This window comes from Vanessa atalanta, chromosome 29, assembly GCF_905147765.1.
Source record: "Vanessa atalanta chromosome 29, ilVanAtal1.2, whole genome shotgun sequence".
In the NCBI taxonomy this organism is placed as follows: Eukaryota; Metazoa; Arthropoda; class Insecta; order Lepidoptera; family Nymphalidae; genus Vanessa; species Vanessa atalanta.
The window spans coordinates 4,228,413-4,244,871 of record NC_061899.1 but is presented as its reverse complement, the minus strand read 5'-3'; the positions used below and the strand labels follow the sequence as shown (position 1 = coordinate 4,244,871).

Here is a 16,459-nt window from a genome sequence, read left to right as displayed (position 1 = left end):
AAAGAGAAGTATATATAACATAAAACTATACACTTCTTTTAAGGTAAAGCCAAATCAAAACACTGTAAAGGATTTATCCATTTTATATTATATTGAACAAATTTATTGATGTACCTGTTTGTTTTTATTAATTAATATTTATTATACAATAGTTTAAATATATATTATATATGAATTTTCATTTGTGATTGTTTAATATGTCTAATTTATATACATAATACTCAATGTTGTTACCAAATCATTTTACAATTTCCAATATGTTCATATATGTGATTAATAAAAGTCTATTATTTCGTTAATTTATTGTGTAATGTCATAAGTGCATGGTTGCATAGCTGTGTATATAGCATTTGCCAAGATAATTTCGAAATGTAATTTTTTTATGATATTCTGTCTATTGTCAGTTGTCCTTCTAAAATAAATAAATAACTGAATCATACAAGCATACTCGATTTTGGTCTATAAATCGAAATATGTCGACTTTCTCATAGAACAAAAATCTATTTCACAATCATTCTCCAGTGTTTAATTTGTGTTAGTATATACATTGTGAGCTTAACAGTTTAGGTGTATTGTAGGGGAGCTGTATGTGTTGAATTAAACTTCTCTAATTATGGATAAACTCCAAAGTTTCTCTTCAGCAGGAAAGCTGATGAAAAACAATGTATAACAATGTATAGCAAGAAACTTTTACATGCTATTTTTTACTTTTAATTCACCTTTACGGTTATATCTAATGTAAATGAATCCCTGAAAATGTACATATATAATACATAACTTTTGATAGTGGATGTCTTTCTGCATTGATAGGTGATTAAGAATTAAAATTGAATCCATCCATATTTTTTTTTTACTAGTGAGTTTATTAGCAGCTATATTAAGCAAATGAGCTATCTGGTAATTCATCAGCACCACCCACAGACATTGGCACTATAAAAATGACATCCCTTATCACACACCAGTAACTTTAGAACCTAAGATGTTCAGTCTCTTGAGCCTGTAGTTACACTGGCACACTCAACCTACAAACCGGATCACGAACTTAAGCTATTAAAATTAAATTTAATTATTTAATTAACTTAATTAATATATTAAAAAAAGCTGCATGTATACAGTAGTTACATACTATAGATAGATTAAAGATTAAAACATTAGAATTATAAATTTGTTTAATTAATTTATCCTCATTTAGAGGAAAATAGGCTTAATACTACCATGTGAATAACACATGTATCCATTTCATAATCCCTATAAGTATGGAACATTAACTTTATGCAAAATCACAAATATATCTTTACTTTCTACTGAAATCATTACAGCCGACATCATATTATATATACGATACACTATGTTCGTGAAGTTGAAGTTTAAGACGTGATTAGTCAATAATCAGTTTTCAACGTATCTCAACGATTTTCATACTAATTAATCTCTTTAAAGTTTGCTACAGTTTTAGTTAAGGATTTATTATATATAGGTAGTTTTATTCGTAATATGTATTGTTTATTTAAGCTCTTGAATTATAAGAATTTAATTTAGTTGTATTGTTAGCTCACTAAGTTTTTCTATTAATTTATAATAAAAATTAAGTATCTATGAAAATATTTTGTCAGTTTTATAAATTCAGATCTGTAATTTTAATTATAATAAATTTACAGATAAGTAGTTCGATTACAAATAATACCTTATAACAATAAATTATGATAACATGAATAGTTTTAATTTTGAAATGTTTATTTATTAAATTTATATAGCATCAATAAATAAAGTTTTGTAATAAAACGTTGCAATAATGTTCAATTGACGCAACCGAAGGCTATGTCCCGCCAAATGTACACATTTATCGAGGTCGAACCCAAAACGAACAGTTAAAACTTTATATATAATAATGTCAGAACTATAAGTTATATATCGTAAAATGTACTATGTTTTAGCAAAAAAAAGTAGCTGTGTTGAAAAATATGCGGGTCTATTATCATCTAACGGCCTCGCCCGTGTAGTAACGCTGTGTTTTCTATCATAAAAACCTAAAAACACGACTTCATAGTCGCCTTAGTACAATCTCTGTTATAACCTAAACAAACTTTCTGATACGAAGATTTTATCATATCAGCAGATAAAGACTAGATAATTTATGTACTTTACCACTAAATAGAGGCTGATTTAATTTCAAACAACTTCACAAACATCACTTTTTGATAAAAACATGATAGATAACACAAACAACGGTCGGATAACACACATAAGCATGAACTAGTGATGTCATACATTGTTCCCTACGACACGATTCGTCAAGCGTCATACATCGTATTCGTATTTTATAGTGATGTTATTTGTTAGTATTGACGTCAAACTGACAAAATATTATGTTTGTGAGGGTAGCTATTGTATTTATTATAATAATATTTAATATCAGACATTAGTAGACCCATAGTTAACACAAGTTAAAATACATTTTAATATCAAAATATATTTTCATTGACATAAAATAATATTTAAAAAAATACTAAAATAACGTATAATTTTCTTGATTTCTGTTATTTAATTCTACTAATATAAAGAAGTGAAAACTCTTTACTGTATTAAATATTCTTTATTCGAAAAACAAGCAATGAGCATTCTTTTGTTATTTTTCAAATTCTTTTTATGTTCTTTTTCATTTGACTTAAACCAACAATGGAAACCATTTGCTGATTCACATATTATAAGTATAATTTTTTTATTATAAATTTTTAAAATGGATAACAATCAGGAAACCAAAAAATGTTTTTGTGCAAGATGTTTTCTACCTATAAATTCAGAAGATAAAGTTGATGTTGATGGTCAAAATTTTCATAGAATCTGTAGCATGTGCTGTAAGTTACATTTTACTTTAAAAAAAAATAGTTTTAAAAAATCCGTAATAAAAAATAAAAATATTTATGATTTTAAAATCTAGATATTAAGTCATTTTAAAAAAATTGAGTTTTTATCTGTAAACACGAAGTTTTAAAATCAATTGAATTATACATTATTATCTATTATTTCGTATTAATTACGCTAAGTTGTAAAAGCTTATCTAAATATTATACTAGTTTTAAACCAATTCGTCAAATATTTAAATAAGCTTATCTTGAGATAATCATAAACCGACTCAAAAAAAAAAAGGAAAATTCTCCGTTACCCTCACCTGATTGTCTGTGTGCTATGTTTTCGAACAACATTTTGGGAACTTTTAACATTTTAAAATTTAAAGTACGACTCAATTGTAGCCTAAATATAATTAATGTTGATTGTAAAGACAATAAAGTAGATTAGTTTTGTAATAATATACGAGGAGATAAATTTTTCTTCCGTATTTATAGACTGAAGCTGTTTAAAATTTTGCTAAATTCAGTTGAAATACCATATTACAAACCTTTTTAAAAGAAACACATTAAAACTTATTTCTAATATTTTTTATTTAGTATTTATTTGAAAACAAAACTTTATAGGTGTTTGTCGTACCATTCCATCGTCCTTGAAAATGTTCTACGGTCACGTGTTCTGTAACGACTGTTTTAAAAGTCACGTGATGTCGCGATTTAAAGGCGACAGTTCTCGTGTGTCTTCAAACAGCTGGTGGATGCACTCGACGATGGGATCTCGAACTTCAGGAAGTGAAAACAAAGGGAATGAAGGTAAACCAGGGCCTAAGTATCTGAAATAATGTGTTATAGTTTTAGTTATTATTAAAAAAGGTATATAAAAAAAACTTCACAATAGGCGTATTTAATAAGATGAAACATTGAAATCTGTTCTCGAATGTTGTAACATGTCTACGTACTTATCTTGACCTAATAAATACTCGTATCAACTTGTAAGAATCTTGAGATAAAGTAAAAAATAACTTTTTTTATTCGAAAACTGTACTACAAATGACAATGCACTACACTACAATACAATATGGGTGTTTGTACCAAAGATATTCTACCGCCAAATAACAGTATTCTTTATTGTTGTTCCGGTTAGAAGGGCGAGTGAGCCAGTGTAACAGGCACAAGGGACATAACATATCTTAGTTCCCAAGGTTGGTGGGCTGGTGGCGCATAGGTGATGTAAGGAATGGTTAATATTTCTTACAGCGCCCTTGTCTATGGGCGGTGGTGACCTCTTACCATCAGGTGGCCCATATGCTTGTCCGCCAACCAATGACATAAAAAAATGTGTATAAAATTGCAACTTAGTTGGTTCGCACTGGTTTACAAGATATTAGTAGATAGATTAATACTAAGAAATGAAGTATACAAAAAATGCAGTAATTTCCATGCTTTTAGATGACGTTCCTGAAAAACCATCAGAGAACCCCCCGAAGCGTTTTATTTGCGCTCGTTGTTTGCAATCTGTGGACGAAAGTGAAAAAGTTACCATCGGTAACGACAGTTTCCACAGTCAATGCGCCAAATGCTGTAAGTTTAATCGGGGAAAGCACTTTAATAGTTGACTTTGACCAAAGTATACATGTTTCTGCGTGAAATTGTTAGATAAAATTCGAAATTGAAATTCTCCGCCAACCTTTTACCATACCATACCATTTTTATAGTATATTTTTTCGAATAAGACCGCAGTCAAATATAGCGGGTTTTAGTTTGGGCAAGATCAATAAGTTTTCACATGATTAAGTTTTATTTTTAATTATTTTCGTGTTAATCGGGAAATTCTTAAGCGACGGGTGTTTGAACTTTGTAAAAAGTGTTTGACAAAATTCGTTTGTTTGGTTAAAATTTCGGGTTCAAACCCAGGCAAGGCAGGCACCACTGAATTTTTATGTGCTTATAATTTGTGTTTATAATTCATCTCGTGCTCGGCGGTGAAGGAAAACATCGTGAGGAAACATGCATGTGTCTAATTTTAACGAAATTCTGCCACATGTGTATTCCGCCAACCCGCATTGGTGCAGCGTGGTGGAATTTGCTCTGAACCTTCTCAAAGGAGAGGAGGCCTTAGCCCAACATTGGGAAATTTACAGGCTGCTAATGTAATCAGATTCATAGGTTCCATATATCTGTCATTACTAATAATAAAGTTTATTTTATGATCGCTCTTAATTTTATCTAGATTTTTGCCACAAAGTTCCGACATCCAACTTGAAGATTTACTACGGACAGGTGTTTTGCGAGGAATGCTTCCATCGCAACGTTCTTAACCGTAATCAAGATAATCCATCGGAGTTCTTTAAGACCTGCTTTGAACAATGGCAGAATAATACCCAGTTCGCCGAAAACATGAGGGATTTCATGGCTGGGAATAAAGAGTCGGCACCTTTCATTTTCATGACACAAGGCCAGCAGCCACCGTTTTGTAGATGTGGAACAGGACCTCAAGAATGGTGTCAACCCAATGAGCCTCGGAAATGTAAGTTGCTTTCTATATTTTCGATAAAAAGATACGAGTACAAAATATGATTATCATCTTAAACTACTGGTCCACTCAATGTCAAAAATACAGATAAAAGCTTTTTTTCATAACGTCGTCCCGTAGAAAGTTCTGTTGTAGGATGCAACGAATCCGTACTAAAGCACGAAGTGAGTTACCAAACAATTAATCATATCGTCGTGTGGCATTCAGAAGCGCGAATGTGAAAATATTGCATTTTTTTTCTTATTTATTATTTAGATAAATACTATCGCGATAAAAGAAGAAAAAAAATGCAATATTTTCTCATTCGCGCTTCTGAATGTCAAACGACGATATACAATAAATGGGGTATTTCTCAACATGAACAATTATCAATGTAAACTTGTCCCTTTAAGGATTAGCATAATAACTACGTAATATACCTCAGTACAGCATTTACGCCTAATTGCTTTGATACAAATGTTTTATTAACTTTCCTCTGAAGTGATGATATTTTGAAACTCCAAAAAATAGAACCATAGTTGATCGCTGAAATCAGTTCGTACAATTTACACAAATTACAGATTCTACAGATTCGACAAGAAATTGTTCGAATTATTATTCACAAATATAAGCATTTTATTGCATTTTAGGTGCATAAGAGTTGATAAACAGAAAATATTTACAGCTGCGACCAACTTTACACCATCTTTCGAGGCAGACTCTTTGGAATGTTCGTTTGGAAACGGAAATGAAATTGGAAATTCAGTATCCGTTAACGAATCAGCAAATCAAGATAATTCGAACATCGAAGCAGCTGAAAAAATTGAAAAACTAACGAAATACATTCACAATAGACATGGAAAAAAAGAGGATATTGATAACGCATGGAAATTACTAGATCGAAATAAAAAGAGCCAGTCGTTTGATGGTTGGAAGGATTTGCAAGATGAGAAGCTTAGTTCGTTGAAATGTCCCAAATGTTTGTGGCAGTGTGGCTCTATTTACGTTACTAATAATATTTGAACATAAAAATTGTTTGCCGATAGAGATAATTTAGAATAAAGTGTATTGTCATGATTTGCTAGTTTTATTTTTTACAATAAGATTTTTGTTGGTCAGACGCAGAATTTCTTTAAGATTTTCCATTCGATTTGATTTGATTTGATTGATGAGGAATTTGCTATTCCAAAGTAGAAGAAAGCATTACTTGATTTTTTCTCAGTAAAGAAGTGGAAACCAATTCATTCCCTTTTACATGCATTTGGGGGGAGAAGAACTTCTCCAGGTCTCTTACTCATACAATTAGTAAGCGAAAGTTTTAAGTTTGCTCTTTGATGTTTTGTCTAATGTTGGTCCTGCGCCTGAACTCTTCCCGATCGTGTACCTGTGTTTGCGCACACAATTGTGCACTATAATATGTCCTGCGTTCTTGGCGTATATGGCACTTGATGGTAGAGCTTTGAGCAAACCCGTACCACCAGGTAGGTACCACCCACTTATCAGATATTATGTCGTCAAGCAGCAATACTTGGGATTGTTGTGTACTAGCTTGAAGGGTGAGCGGGCCAGTGTAACCACAAGGGACATAACATCTTAGTTCCCAACGTTGGTGGCGCATTGGCGAAGTAAAGGATGGTTAATATTTTTAACAGCGCCAATGGCTATGGGTGGTGGTGACAAAAATATTCATATGATAGTTAATGTTATATTTATTTTTATAAAATTAAGGTTGTTGTATAAGAATTTATTTTGTTTAAATGTGTTACTTGTATTCAATAAAGTAAATCAAAAATATACAATACGATATATATTTTTATAAATACAGCGAATTACGTAAAAATGTTATATTTATATACATATAATTTATAGAAATATTTTTTATGAGTAGAAAACATTTAATTTTGTAACGAAATATGAAAAACAAAATCGATTATAAATATTTTTAACCGTCACTCTTTGTATCGTCATTTGTAATCTGTGTTGTAATTTTGACAAATCATAAATACTAAACAATCCGCAGGTGTGGCTAGTAATATTTAAAAAGGATGGAATTTTAAATATAAACTACATTTATAAATGAATCAATATATGTAACTAACAACAATATCACGATATCATTAGTGAAATGCTGTGATGTAATCAAAACATATTTTAAATTTCTTATTCGAAGTTGAAAGTTGTAGTTACTTTTGGGCGTCAACCGTTTTGAGTATTGAAACAAACATGTACGGACGAAAAACGCCTTCAACATATCGTTCTACCCCTTCAGTGTATTCTCATTACACTGGAAAGTAAGTTATCTAAAAGTTTATACGAGATTATTTGTCAACAAACACTATACCAATCTTAAACTGCATGTATTTTTAGATCGTCAACGAACTTACGGTCGTCAAAATCAGTTAGATCATTAAGAGTACCGTGGTATCAAAAACCAATACTACATGATGCGTTTGTACTGGACCTGCAGAGGGGATCATTGCTAACAGCCAGTATTTCCGTAGTAAGTTGTATCTTAATTCTTAGTATGTAACAAATAGGAACTTTAGCTAGTTTTGTAATTTTTTTTAGTATTAAAAATGTGTCTACTTATTTAAATGGGCAAAGATATTAACTTGTCTGCCTGTTAAATAAAATAGGAAAATTTGAACTTTTTTCTTTAATTAATTAATTTTATAAATAATAAATATTTATAAAGCAATACTGCCAAGTTCAGCATATTTCTATCATCCAAAAAATTGTAAATTATATATAACACTTGTGAATTTATAATCAATAATGTAAAACAATGTCTTTTTCCAGTTTATAGCCATCTTCACATTCACCCAGAGTATCTTTGATCTGTACTGTATGATGCTGGCAACCCCTGGGTCATCTCATTCTGGTCACTATGTGATGAGCTTTCAATTTGTCTATGTTGGCAGTGCACCAGGTAAATAGTTTTATACTATGTAGAAGTTCTCATATGGCCTTTCATATCTCATAGCAAATGTTTTAACATATATATATATATATAACTTAAGCTAATTTGGGTTCTGGTAAGCAATTTCAGGTGAGATAGAGTGGTAATTAGGTTACCTTACAGTGGTCATCACCACCTATAGACATTGCATCAGTAATAAACATTAAGCATCCTTTACTTTGCTAATGTGCCTACATCCTCGGGAACTAAGATGTTATGTCCCTTGTGCCTGTAGCTCTATCATACATTAAACCAAAACAAAAGTACTAAGTAATGCTCTTTAGTGTTAAATATAAGATGAGTGGGTAGTACCTAACAAATGAGCTTGCTCAAAGTCCTAACTCCAATTGTATATAGCAAATACATTAGTGCAGTAGAATACCGATAATCCGAATTAATTGGGACCGAGGTGGACTTGGATAGTCGAAAATTCGGATAATCGGGCATAGACTAGCAAGCTTAACAAACACGGTTCCACAACCATAACAATTGAAATATATCTGGACTCCAGTGAGTTCCAACTTGTTACAACTTGGTTAAAATAATACTTGGTTTTAATTTTTTATGTTACGCTTTGGACTGATTCGATTAATCGGTGTTCTACTGTACCTTCATATACATATATGTAGATAAAGTTACATACCATAGATTTTTTTTATTTCTTTTACAGTTCGTAATGTCCTCATTGTCTTCTCGCTCTTTTCTTGGATTGGATCTATAGCAGTTCTAGTAACGAGCATCATATTGATAGTAGCATTGAGAAAGGTAAAACTTTATTCAATATTTATACTAATACAACTTACATTACACACTTTATTTAATTTAGAGCTTGTTTTTTCTTGAAATTTAGTTAATCTCAGTAAATTGACTTTTATACTGGTATTATTAGTCGGAGTATCAGAAGGCTAAAGGAAAATGTACTTATTTAATGTCTCAATCAGATCACTAGTCGTATTTAACATTGTTATGGTGTTCAATAGTTATTACCTATGTTGGGTCGTCTGTGGGTGAAAACAGTGGGAAGTCGGTCTGCAATTACATAGTTGGCAATACCCCAAAATGTCTTTTACACTACACTGCACTTGTTACACAAGTAACTTAAGAATTTCATTAAATACCTTTATTAAGAAATATTTAAATGTAGTTTTGAGTTTGCTAATCCAAGGTATTATATCACTTATTATATGTTTATAACATGTTTGTATATTCTATATTCAGATTTTATTATACCTTTGTCAATTCATAAATTTAAATCACATCTATAAAAAAAAATAAGAATATGTGTTAATAAATAGTTTTTAATTGTCAGAAAAGAGTAATTACTGAGTTTCTCTTCTATTTGTTAAATGTTACCAGGTGCATACTTTAATAGATATTTTAAGTTTTATTGATTTTTGACTTATTATGATTCAAATTTTTTTTCAAATACTTTTTTAGTCTTAAATCATTAATATTATATAATAATTTATTGTAAGTCTTGTCCAGATATATGTCCATTGTGAAATTAAACAACAATTAACTATTAACATTATCCGATATTACGAATGGGTGTTCCTCAAGGATCAATTTTAGTTCATTTTTTGTTTTGAATATGTATTAATGAAAAACATCTTTTATTTTGATTGCAATTTGTTTCGACTCATAATGCTTTGCTACACTTTTATTAAAAACGCTATTGCTAACACTAACGACCCTGCCAATGTTACGATTTAGCAGTTATTTGGAACTGAAGTAATTGATTAAATTGATATTTTAAATTTAACACTATTCATTATTCTTATTTTGTTAATGCTGTCATCCTGTAGTTAGTTCGAACAGCCAAGAACAAGGTAGGTTATATAGCTTATATTTTTGTTTGTAGCTCATCACATTGCTCAGTTGGACATTTATAATCACTCACATTTGCATATCCAGTTCCACAGCGGTCATCATTCAAGATTAAGGGCTGTTACATATTGTCACTATACTTAGCTAAGTAGATGTGGAGCGTTTCTATTCCATTTATAAAAATATCTTGAATAATTGAAGTCATAAACTTACTACTATAGTAGTTATTATATTTACCAGATAGAATATTAAATAATATCTATAAAGTTAATGGTCGTAACTTATATTATTCCAGGCTATAATCTATCACTGTGCCAAATTTAATTCAGATCTGTTTAGCCATTCTGGCGTAATATTTGTAAAACACTAAATAGTTCCCAGTAAAATGGTATTTTTGATTTTATATATTAGTGTCATCATTATTGAGAATTAGGTATATCTCTTACAAAGTCAATATAGGTATGGAGGTGACATTCAAATTTTATATCCATGTATCTATGAATGTTGTTAAAGAAGACATTAGTTGGACATTGCTGTCTTATTCTTATGAATGTAAAATCTATTATTAATTTATTTATTTGAAACACCATCGGCATATCACAAAAACAATTCAATCAAAAGTACACGGACAAATGCAGTGTGATACACCACTACAGGTATTTACAGCACTATTGAATTACAATAAAAAGTAATACACTCTTAAATTAATAATAATAATAATAAAAGAAACTAAACAAGCATAAACTTAGGCAACATATATGGCTTAAGTCTTAATAAAATTATCACTGAAGGAGGGAAATATATAAGTCTCATTTAAAGTTAAACCTAGTTTATAAGTAACGCCAATATGGTCTGTGTTTAAATTTTTATATATAAATAATAAATGTCATAACATACTGGTTCTTTTTTTTTTTCAGGAATACGAAAAGCGTATTGTTCCATGGCTCTACACATTCGGCGTTTTCATACTTTTCCGCACCGTGGCATTCATATTCGCTTCAATAGTCAACGATATGATATTCGCTTATAATATAATGATGTGCCTGTTCTGGATTGTGTTCTCTGTGGTCGGCGTCTATGGTTGGCTGTTGGTGTACAGTTTGTACTTGGAGTTGGCCGATTTGACAAAATTGGAGGACTTGGCACATTTAAGGGTATGTTATTAATAGAAGTTTTCTTTGAATTTAATTGTTGTACTACTTTGTGCTAGAGCTTATTACAAGCCCGTCTGGATAGGTTAGATTAAAGGTAAACTTGTTGTAGCAAAATGTTGTATAAAAAGAGAGTTTTATATTTAATTTTGTTAGAAAGGAGCCAGCTCAGTATAGCTGAGTCGACACAGCATTAGTTTTCAGAGGGTCCTTTTCCATTGGAATTTAGTAAAATCATTAAACAATTTATTATACAAACATCAACAGATTAAAATGTACTTTTAAATTATCGTTAAAATATTAAAAATTCTATATGACCAAATTTTCATTAATTTATAGATGGGTACAATGGCATCACTGAACGCCTCGCTCGCTGGATCTCGTCCCACCACGCCGCACTCCACTGTCTCCACCATGCCGGCGTCACAGATATGACCCGTCAGTGACGAGGTGGTACCTCTCGCTGACACAAGCCTCGAGACACCCGTGTGAATAAACATTCAGTTTTAAATAGTGCAGTGATCAGTGCTAATTATAAATATGACCACCTACCAACTACCACCTACCACCTGCGAGCAACAACTGTTGGTGATCATCTTCAATAACGAAATGTAAGTTAATGCTTTAATAGTTTAAAGAGCTCAATACTATGCAATTGAAATATTTTAATTGGTTAACGATTAAACAATTGAATTCATCCACCTTTGTTAAATTTTTGTAGGTAGGTATTTAATAAACATTTTTCTGTATTACAATCATTGCCAGTATAGCGTTAGGTACTGACAAAAAAAAATGTACATCAATGCCTTAATTACTTATATCCACTTTAATTTGATTCCAAAGTTTCAATAACTTTGCTGACATTCTAAACGCCATTTTTTCACGATATTGAGTACCATAGATTATTTAGATCTCGACCAATGATGACACGTCAATTCAAGGTCAAAGTTATTTTATCTTTACCCCTCCTGCCGTTGGAATGGACTATTGTTTATTCTAAGTGATTTTAGTGCATCGTGGCATTTATGTGTTCCCGTCCTAAGTCCTGTCTTAAATTACTTTAGGTTAGGGAATTCTGTACTCCAGAATTAGCATTTTAAGTCGTATATTTTAAATTAAAATATTTTCACAACACACAATAGCCTTAAATATAAAATGACATTTTTATTTGCTTATATCATATGTATATTATACGTATACATTTTCTAAATGTGTATACGTCCTCCTAAACAGTTTGATTCATGAATGGTTTGGATTTGTTTTGAAAGCTAATGACACCTTATTGACATTTGTTACGACTTAAAAGTGTCAATACACTTAAATTTCGAAAATATTTTTCCCCATCGTTATAGGCTCTGTTTATTAATAAGCTTATATTTTGATTTTGACTTTAATAGTAATATGTCGCGAAATTTTATATCTTTCATAGAGTATTTTTAATAAATATATATATTGTTTTAATTAGTTTGTCTACTAAACGAATATTTAATGTTACTTGTCCGTCCATATATTGTGATCGATGCTATTGTAATAGAAGTTTATATCATAAGTATATTATGTTGCACTGAATGATGAATGAAAATTGTACTTGATGATGGCATGAAGTAAACTGATATTTCCACCAATTGTAATGTCGAATTTGCGTACATAATATGCTCTGGGTGATACATACCTTTGTTTCATCATTCTTCACTGAGATATTAATTAAAAAAAAATGTTTTCTATCGATTGTAGCACATTTAACAGCTATATAAATTCTAGATTTTAGTTATAATAAATTGTTCTCAGCTTACAGTCCTGTCATAATTGTTTCTCGTACTGATTATATTGTAATTATATAAGTATGTGAATTTAACAAAGTTCTAAATGAAATCTCTGCACTTTTTTTAAGATTTTTTTAGGATTAAACCTAATTTATAGTGCCTTATAGCATTTATATCGAATATTTGAAATGTATTAACTGTGTTCTTTGATGACATTTTAATTGTATGAATGTTGCCATATCAAAAATCTGTACTTTTTATTTATGTATTTTTCTAAGTATATGTTTTCATGATAAATTGAGTTAAGGTTTTAAACCATAGCAGATATATATATATATACGTGCAGACCCATTTAAATATAACACAGTGTAGAAGTCGAACTAAAGAGTGGGCAAAATTAGAGAATGTCAAAAATCTTTGAATAAAATATAAGTCAACCAAGATTTTATTGAATTCCCTATTTGTTAATTGTTTTTTTTTTAACAGTTAGATGTATTGGTATACTTTTTATTTTATTTACATCAGAATACTAAATAACAGTATTGACTAAGCCTTTGGCTGATTTTTATATATCTTAATAAATTTTTTTTTTTTAAATGTTTACGAAATCGATACGCGGAAATCGCAATGCAACCTCGTATATCAAAAGTTAAAATTTGATTTATATACTTAAAAAAAAATATATTTGTAAAGTATTTTCGTAAAGGTAAAATTTTGAGTTTTTGTTATTTTAAATATATTTGACTGTAAATAGAACGAAACACACCACATTTAACAATGTATTGATTTATTGTGTGTATTAAAAAAATTACTTTTGTCACATTTAAATATATAATAACTATAAAGATATAATTTTTATAGATTTAAATTAAGTTTTTGCAATTAAATAAATGATGTTTCACATAGTATTTTAAATATAAGTTATATTGTATAAAATGTTTTAACTATAACTAATAGTGTCTTTTTACAAATCATTTGTACAAAATATATGACCTTATTAATAAAGATCTCCCCGTGTCTGTGCTAAAAGGTCCAATATAAATTACCCTTTTGGTAATGAGAATATAAACAGATGTTTGTTGTTTTCTAATAAATAAATATAAGTCTTTTTGAGTAATATTGTTAGTATTGTGATGTTGTTTCAGCACAAATAAATTAATTGATTTTTAAATGATTTTTAAAATAATATTTACTTAGGCCCTTTTAGTACCAGGCCACAGATCTGAAACTTAACTCGTAAGCATGACTTAGAATAAACCGTCCATAGTAATAAATTTTATACACTCTCTTTGATTGTTTTATTTGACCCTTAATTAGATTAATGTTTATATATTGAATCTAATATTTTTTGACTGATAGTCGTGCAGTAAGGAAAAAGAATATGATTGACATCAATTTTGTTTAAAATATAGCTTATGTCATAAAAACATTGATAAGTAAGGCATATTACTATATCGTTCTATTAATGTTCAGCTTTAAAATGTAGTTATTGATCTGGAGAAATTGCTTATTTACTTCTTTTTGTGTTCTATAATTATGTCACCGGTTTCTCTTTTACTTGCTTTTATATCAGTTTTTGTTTTTTTGTATCTTTTGTTTTATCATTTTCGTTATACTTTAATATGCTACGAAACGGTGCGGCGCTTTTAACTAAATCAACATAATATAGAAGAGGCAAGCTGAAAATCAGCGCTAGGCATAGCACAGCACATAGCTGAGCTTGCAACCAATTGCGATACGGTCGTCAATGAAAAAGAGTGGTAAATTAGAAAAAATGTGTCCAGTATGAATAATTTGTATCTCATAAAAATATGTATGTTTTCTTAAGAGTTACTCTGTAATGTACGACCTATCTGAAGCAATAAATTATTATTATTATTACTCAACACAATAATTAATTGTAAAAAAAAGTGTAGACTTAGTTTTTATTAATTTCTATAAGGCATTTAAATGTATATTTTGACATACTCTATAATTAAAATGGTCAAATGCAGTACCTACTGAGATTGTTGCTGGTTCTTCTTGGTAGAATTTACTGTGAACCGGTGGTTTACGTTTAATTCAACATGACGATTCATAAGTGCTTTTATGAGACTACTTGAATAAAAATTTTGATTTAATTTAAAATTCATAGAATCAGTCAAATAGCGTTTTCTTATGCGTATCATCCAAAATAGATCATTTATATAAATGAGGAAACAATTTGCCCAAGAATAGATCCTTGTGAGACTCCAATACTTAGATTTGAATTCGATTGGTCAGCCACGAGAGAAATGCGTGTCTTTAATACCGTAGTGAGAAAGCTACCTGATCAGGTCTAATGATGCACATATCGAGGTTCAAATGCACCTCCAATCAAACTTAAAAAATATTATATATAGTATTCCGAAATTAAATTCTTTCACGTAGAAATATTTTTGTGTCAAAATAGACTAAACTTTAATACAAAAGATTTTTTCAAGGATTTTGTTAAGAGTAGGTATTATGGATATAGGTTTATAATTATAATTTGAGAAGAGAGGAAAATGGTATAGTCTCGTGTGACATGAGCACTAGCAAGGTGTGCGAGGGAGCGTGATCTTTCGCTCCCGAGGCGAGCTCCACAGAGCGGAGCACAGCCTCCCCAGAGGCCTTTTACCTTTCTGAGGGTTCTTCTACGAGAAAAAAGGGCTATAATAATAATAACTTTTATTACTCTTAAATAACCAAACCTATAGTTATAAACATACATATATCAAATAAAGTAAAATTATTACATTCATAGAAAGAAAATAAAATTTAAATAAACGTATTGTTCCCGCATCGAAGCAGTCTTTACAATAACTGCGTCTCAGTCTTTTTCAGAATGAAGCCGCTGATAATGGCAAAGAACGGTTGCCTAATAAAAGAAAATGAGAGAATTAAAATAATACCTGATTCAAATTGTATTTTTAAATCGTTTTTTAATTCCTGATTGCATTAATAGTAACAAAGTTTTAATGTTTTATAAAAATAAATATCTACCGTATCATACTGATTTGGAAGGAGTTGCAAGGAGAAAATTCGTTGTTGAAAAAAAAAAACAAAATATATTCAATGAACGTTTAATACAATATTATAGATTTATACACATAAAAACAGCTTTGTACATTACTATAATACATCCTGTATTTACCTTGCCTTGTGTAAACACCATACAGTACAGATTATACAAAATCAGATCTCTTTAAATTACAGACGATTAAAACTTAAAAACAATACTAATTTAATCGTCGATATATAATAATACTTTTTCACTTTTTAAAAAAAAATTAAACTGATAGGTTGAAAATGAATGAATGAGTACACTTTATTTTACATACAGTAGAAGTAGTTTTTAATATACACATATATTTAAATTTTTTTTAAATAATTAAAGCATT

At 29.8% G+C, this 16,459-nt stretch overlaps 3 protein-coding genes across 3 annotated transcripts in view; 2 read left to right on the top strand and 1 right to left on the bottom strand.

Moving 5' to 3' along the window:
* LOC125074991 (protein diaphanous) overlaps nucleotides 1-2,267 on the bottom strand; it is a 43,199-nt gene extending 40,932 nt beyond the window's left edge. The window contains exon 1 of the mRNA XM_047686509.1: nucleotides 2,146-2,267. The gene's annotated coding sequence lies outside the window, so the exon portion shown is untranslated. The remainder of the gene's footprint in view (nucleotides 1-2,145) is intronic.
* A 398-nt stretch (nucleotides 2,268-2,665) lies between these two features.
* On the top strand, nucleotides 2,666-6,435 carry LOC125075013. Its single transcript, XM_047686554.1, has 5 exons — nucleotides 2,666-2,855; nucleotides 3,474-3,659; nucleotides 4,296-4,427; nucleotides 5,077-5,373; nucleotides 6,044-6,435. Exons 1-5 carry the CDS (start codon nucleotides 2,738-2,740, stop codon nucleotides 6,379-6,381), a joined length of 1,071 nt encoding a protein of 356 aa, XP_047542510.1. The 5' UTR covers nucleotides 2,666-2,737; the 3' UTR covers nucleotides 6,382-6,435.
* A 939-nt stretch (nucleotides 6,436-7,374) lies between these two features.
* Nucleotides 7,375-13,877, top strand: LOC125075048. Its single transcript, XM_047686602.1, has 6 exons — nucleotides 7,375-7,649; nucleotides 7,726-7,858; nucleotides 8,158-8,287; nucleotides 8,988-9,082; nucleotides 11,062-11,298; nucleotides 11,635-13,877. The coding sequence occupies exons 1-6, from the start codon at nucleotides 7,582-7,584 to the stop codon at nucleotides 11,728-11,730; spliced, it is 759 nt and encodes a 252-aa protein (XP_047542558.1). The 5' UTR covers nucleotides 7,375-7,581; the 3' UTR covers nucleotides 11,731-13,877.
* The last annotated feature ends 2,582 nt before the right edge of the window (nucleotides 13,878-16,459 follow it).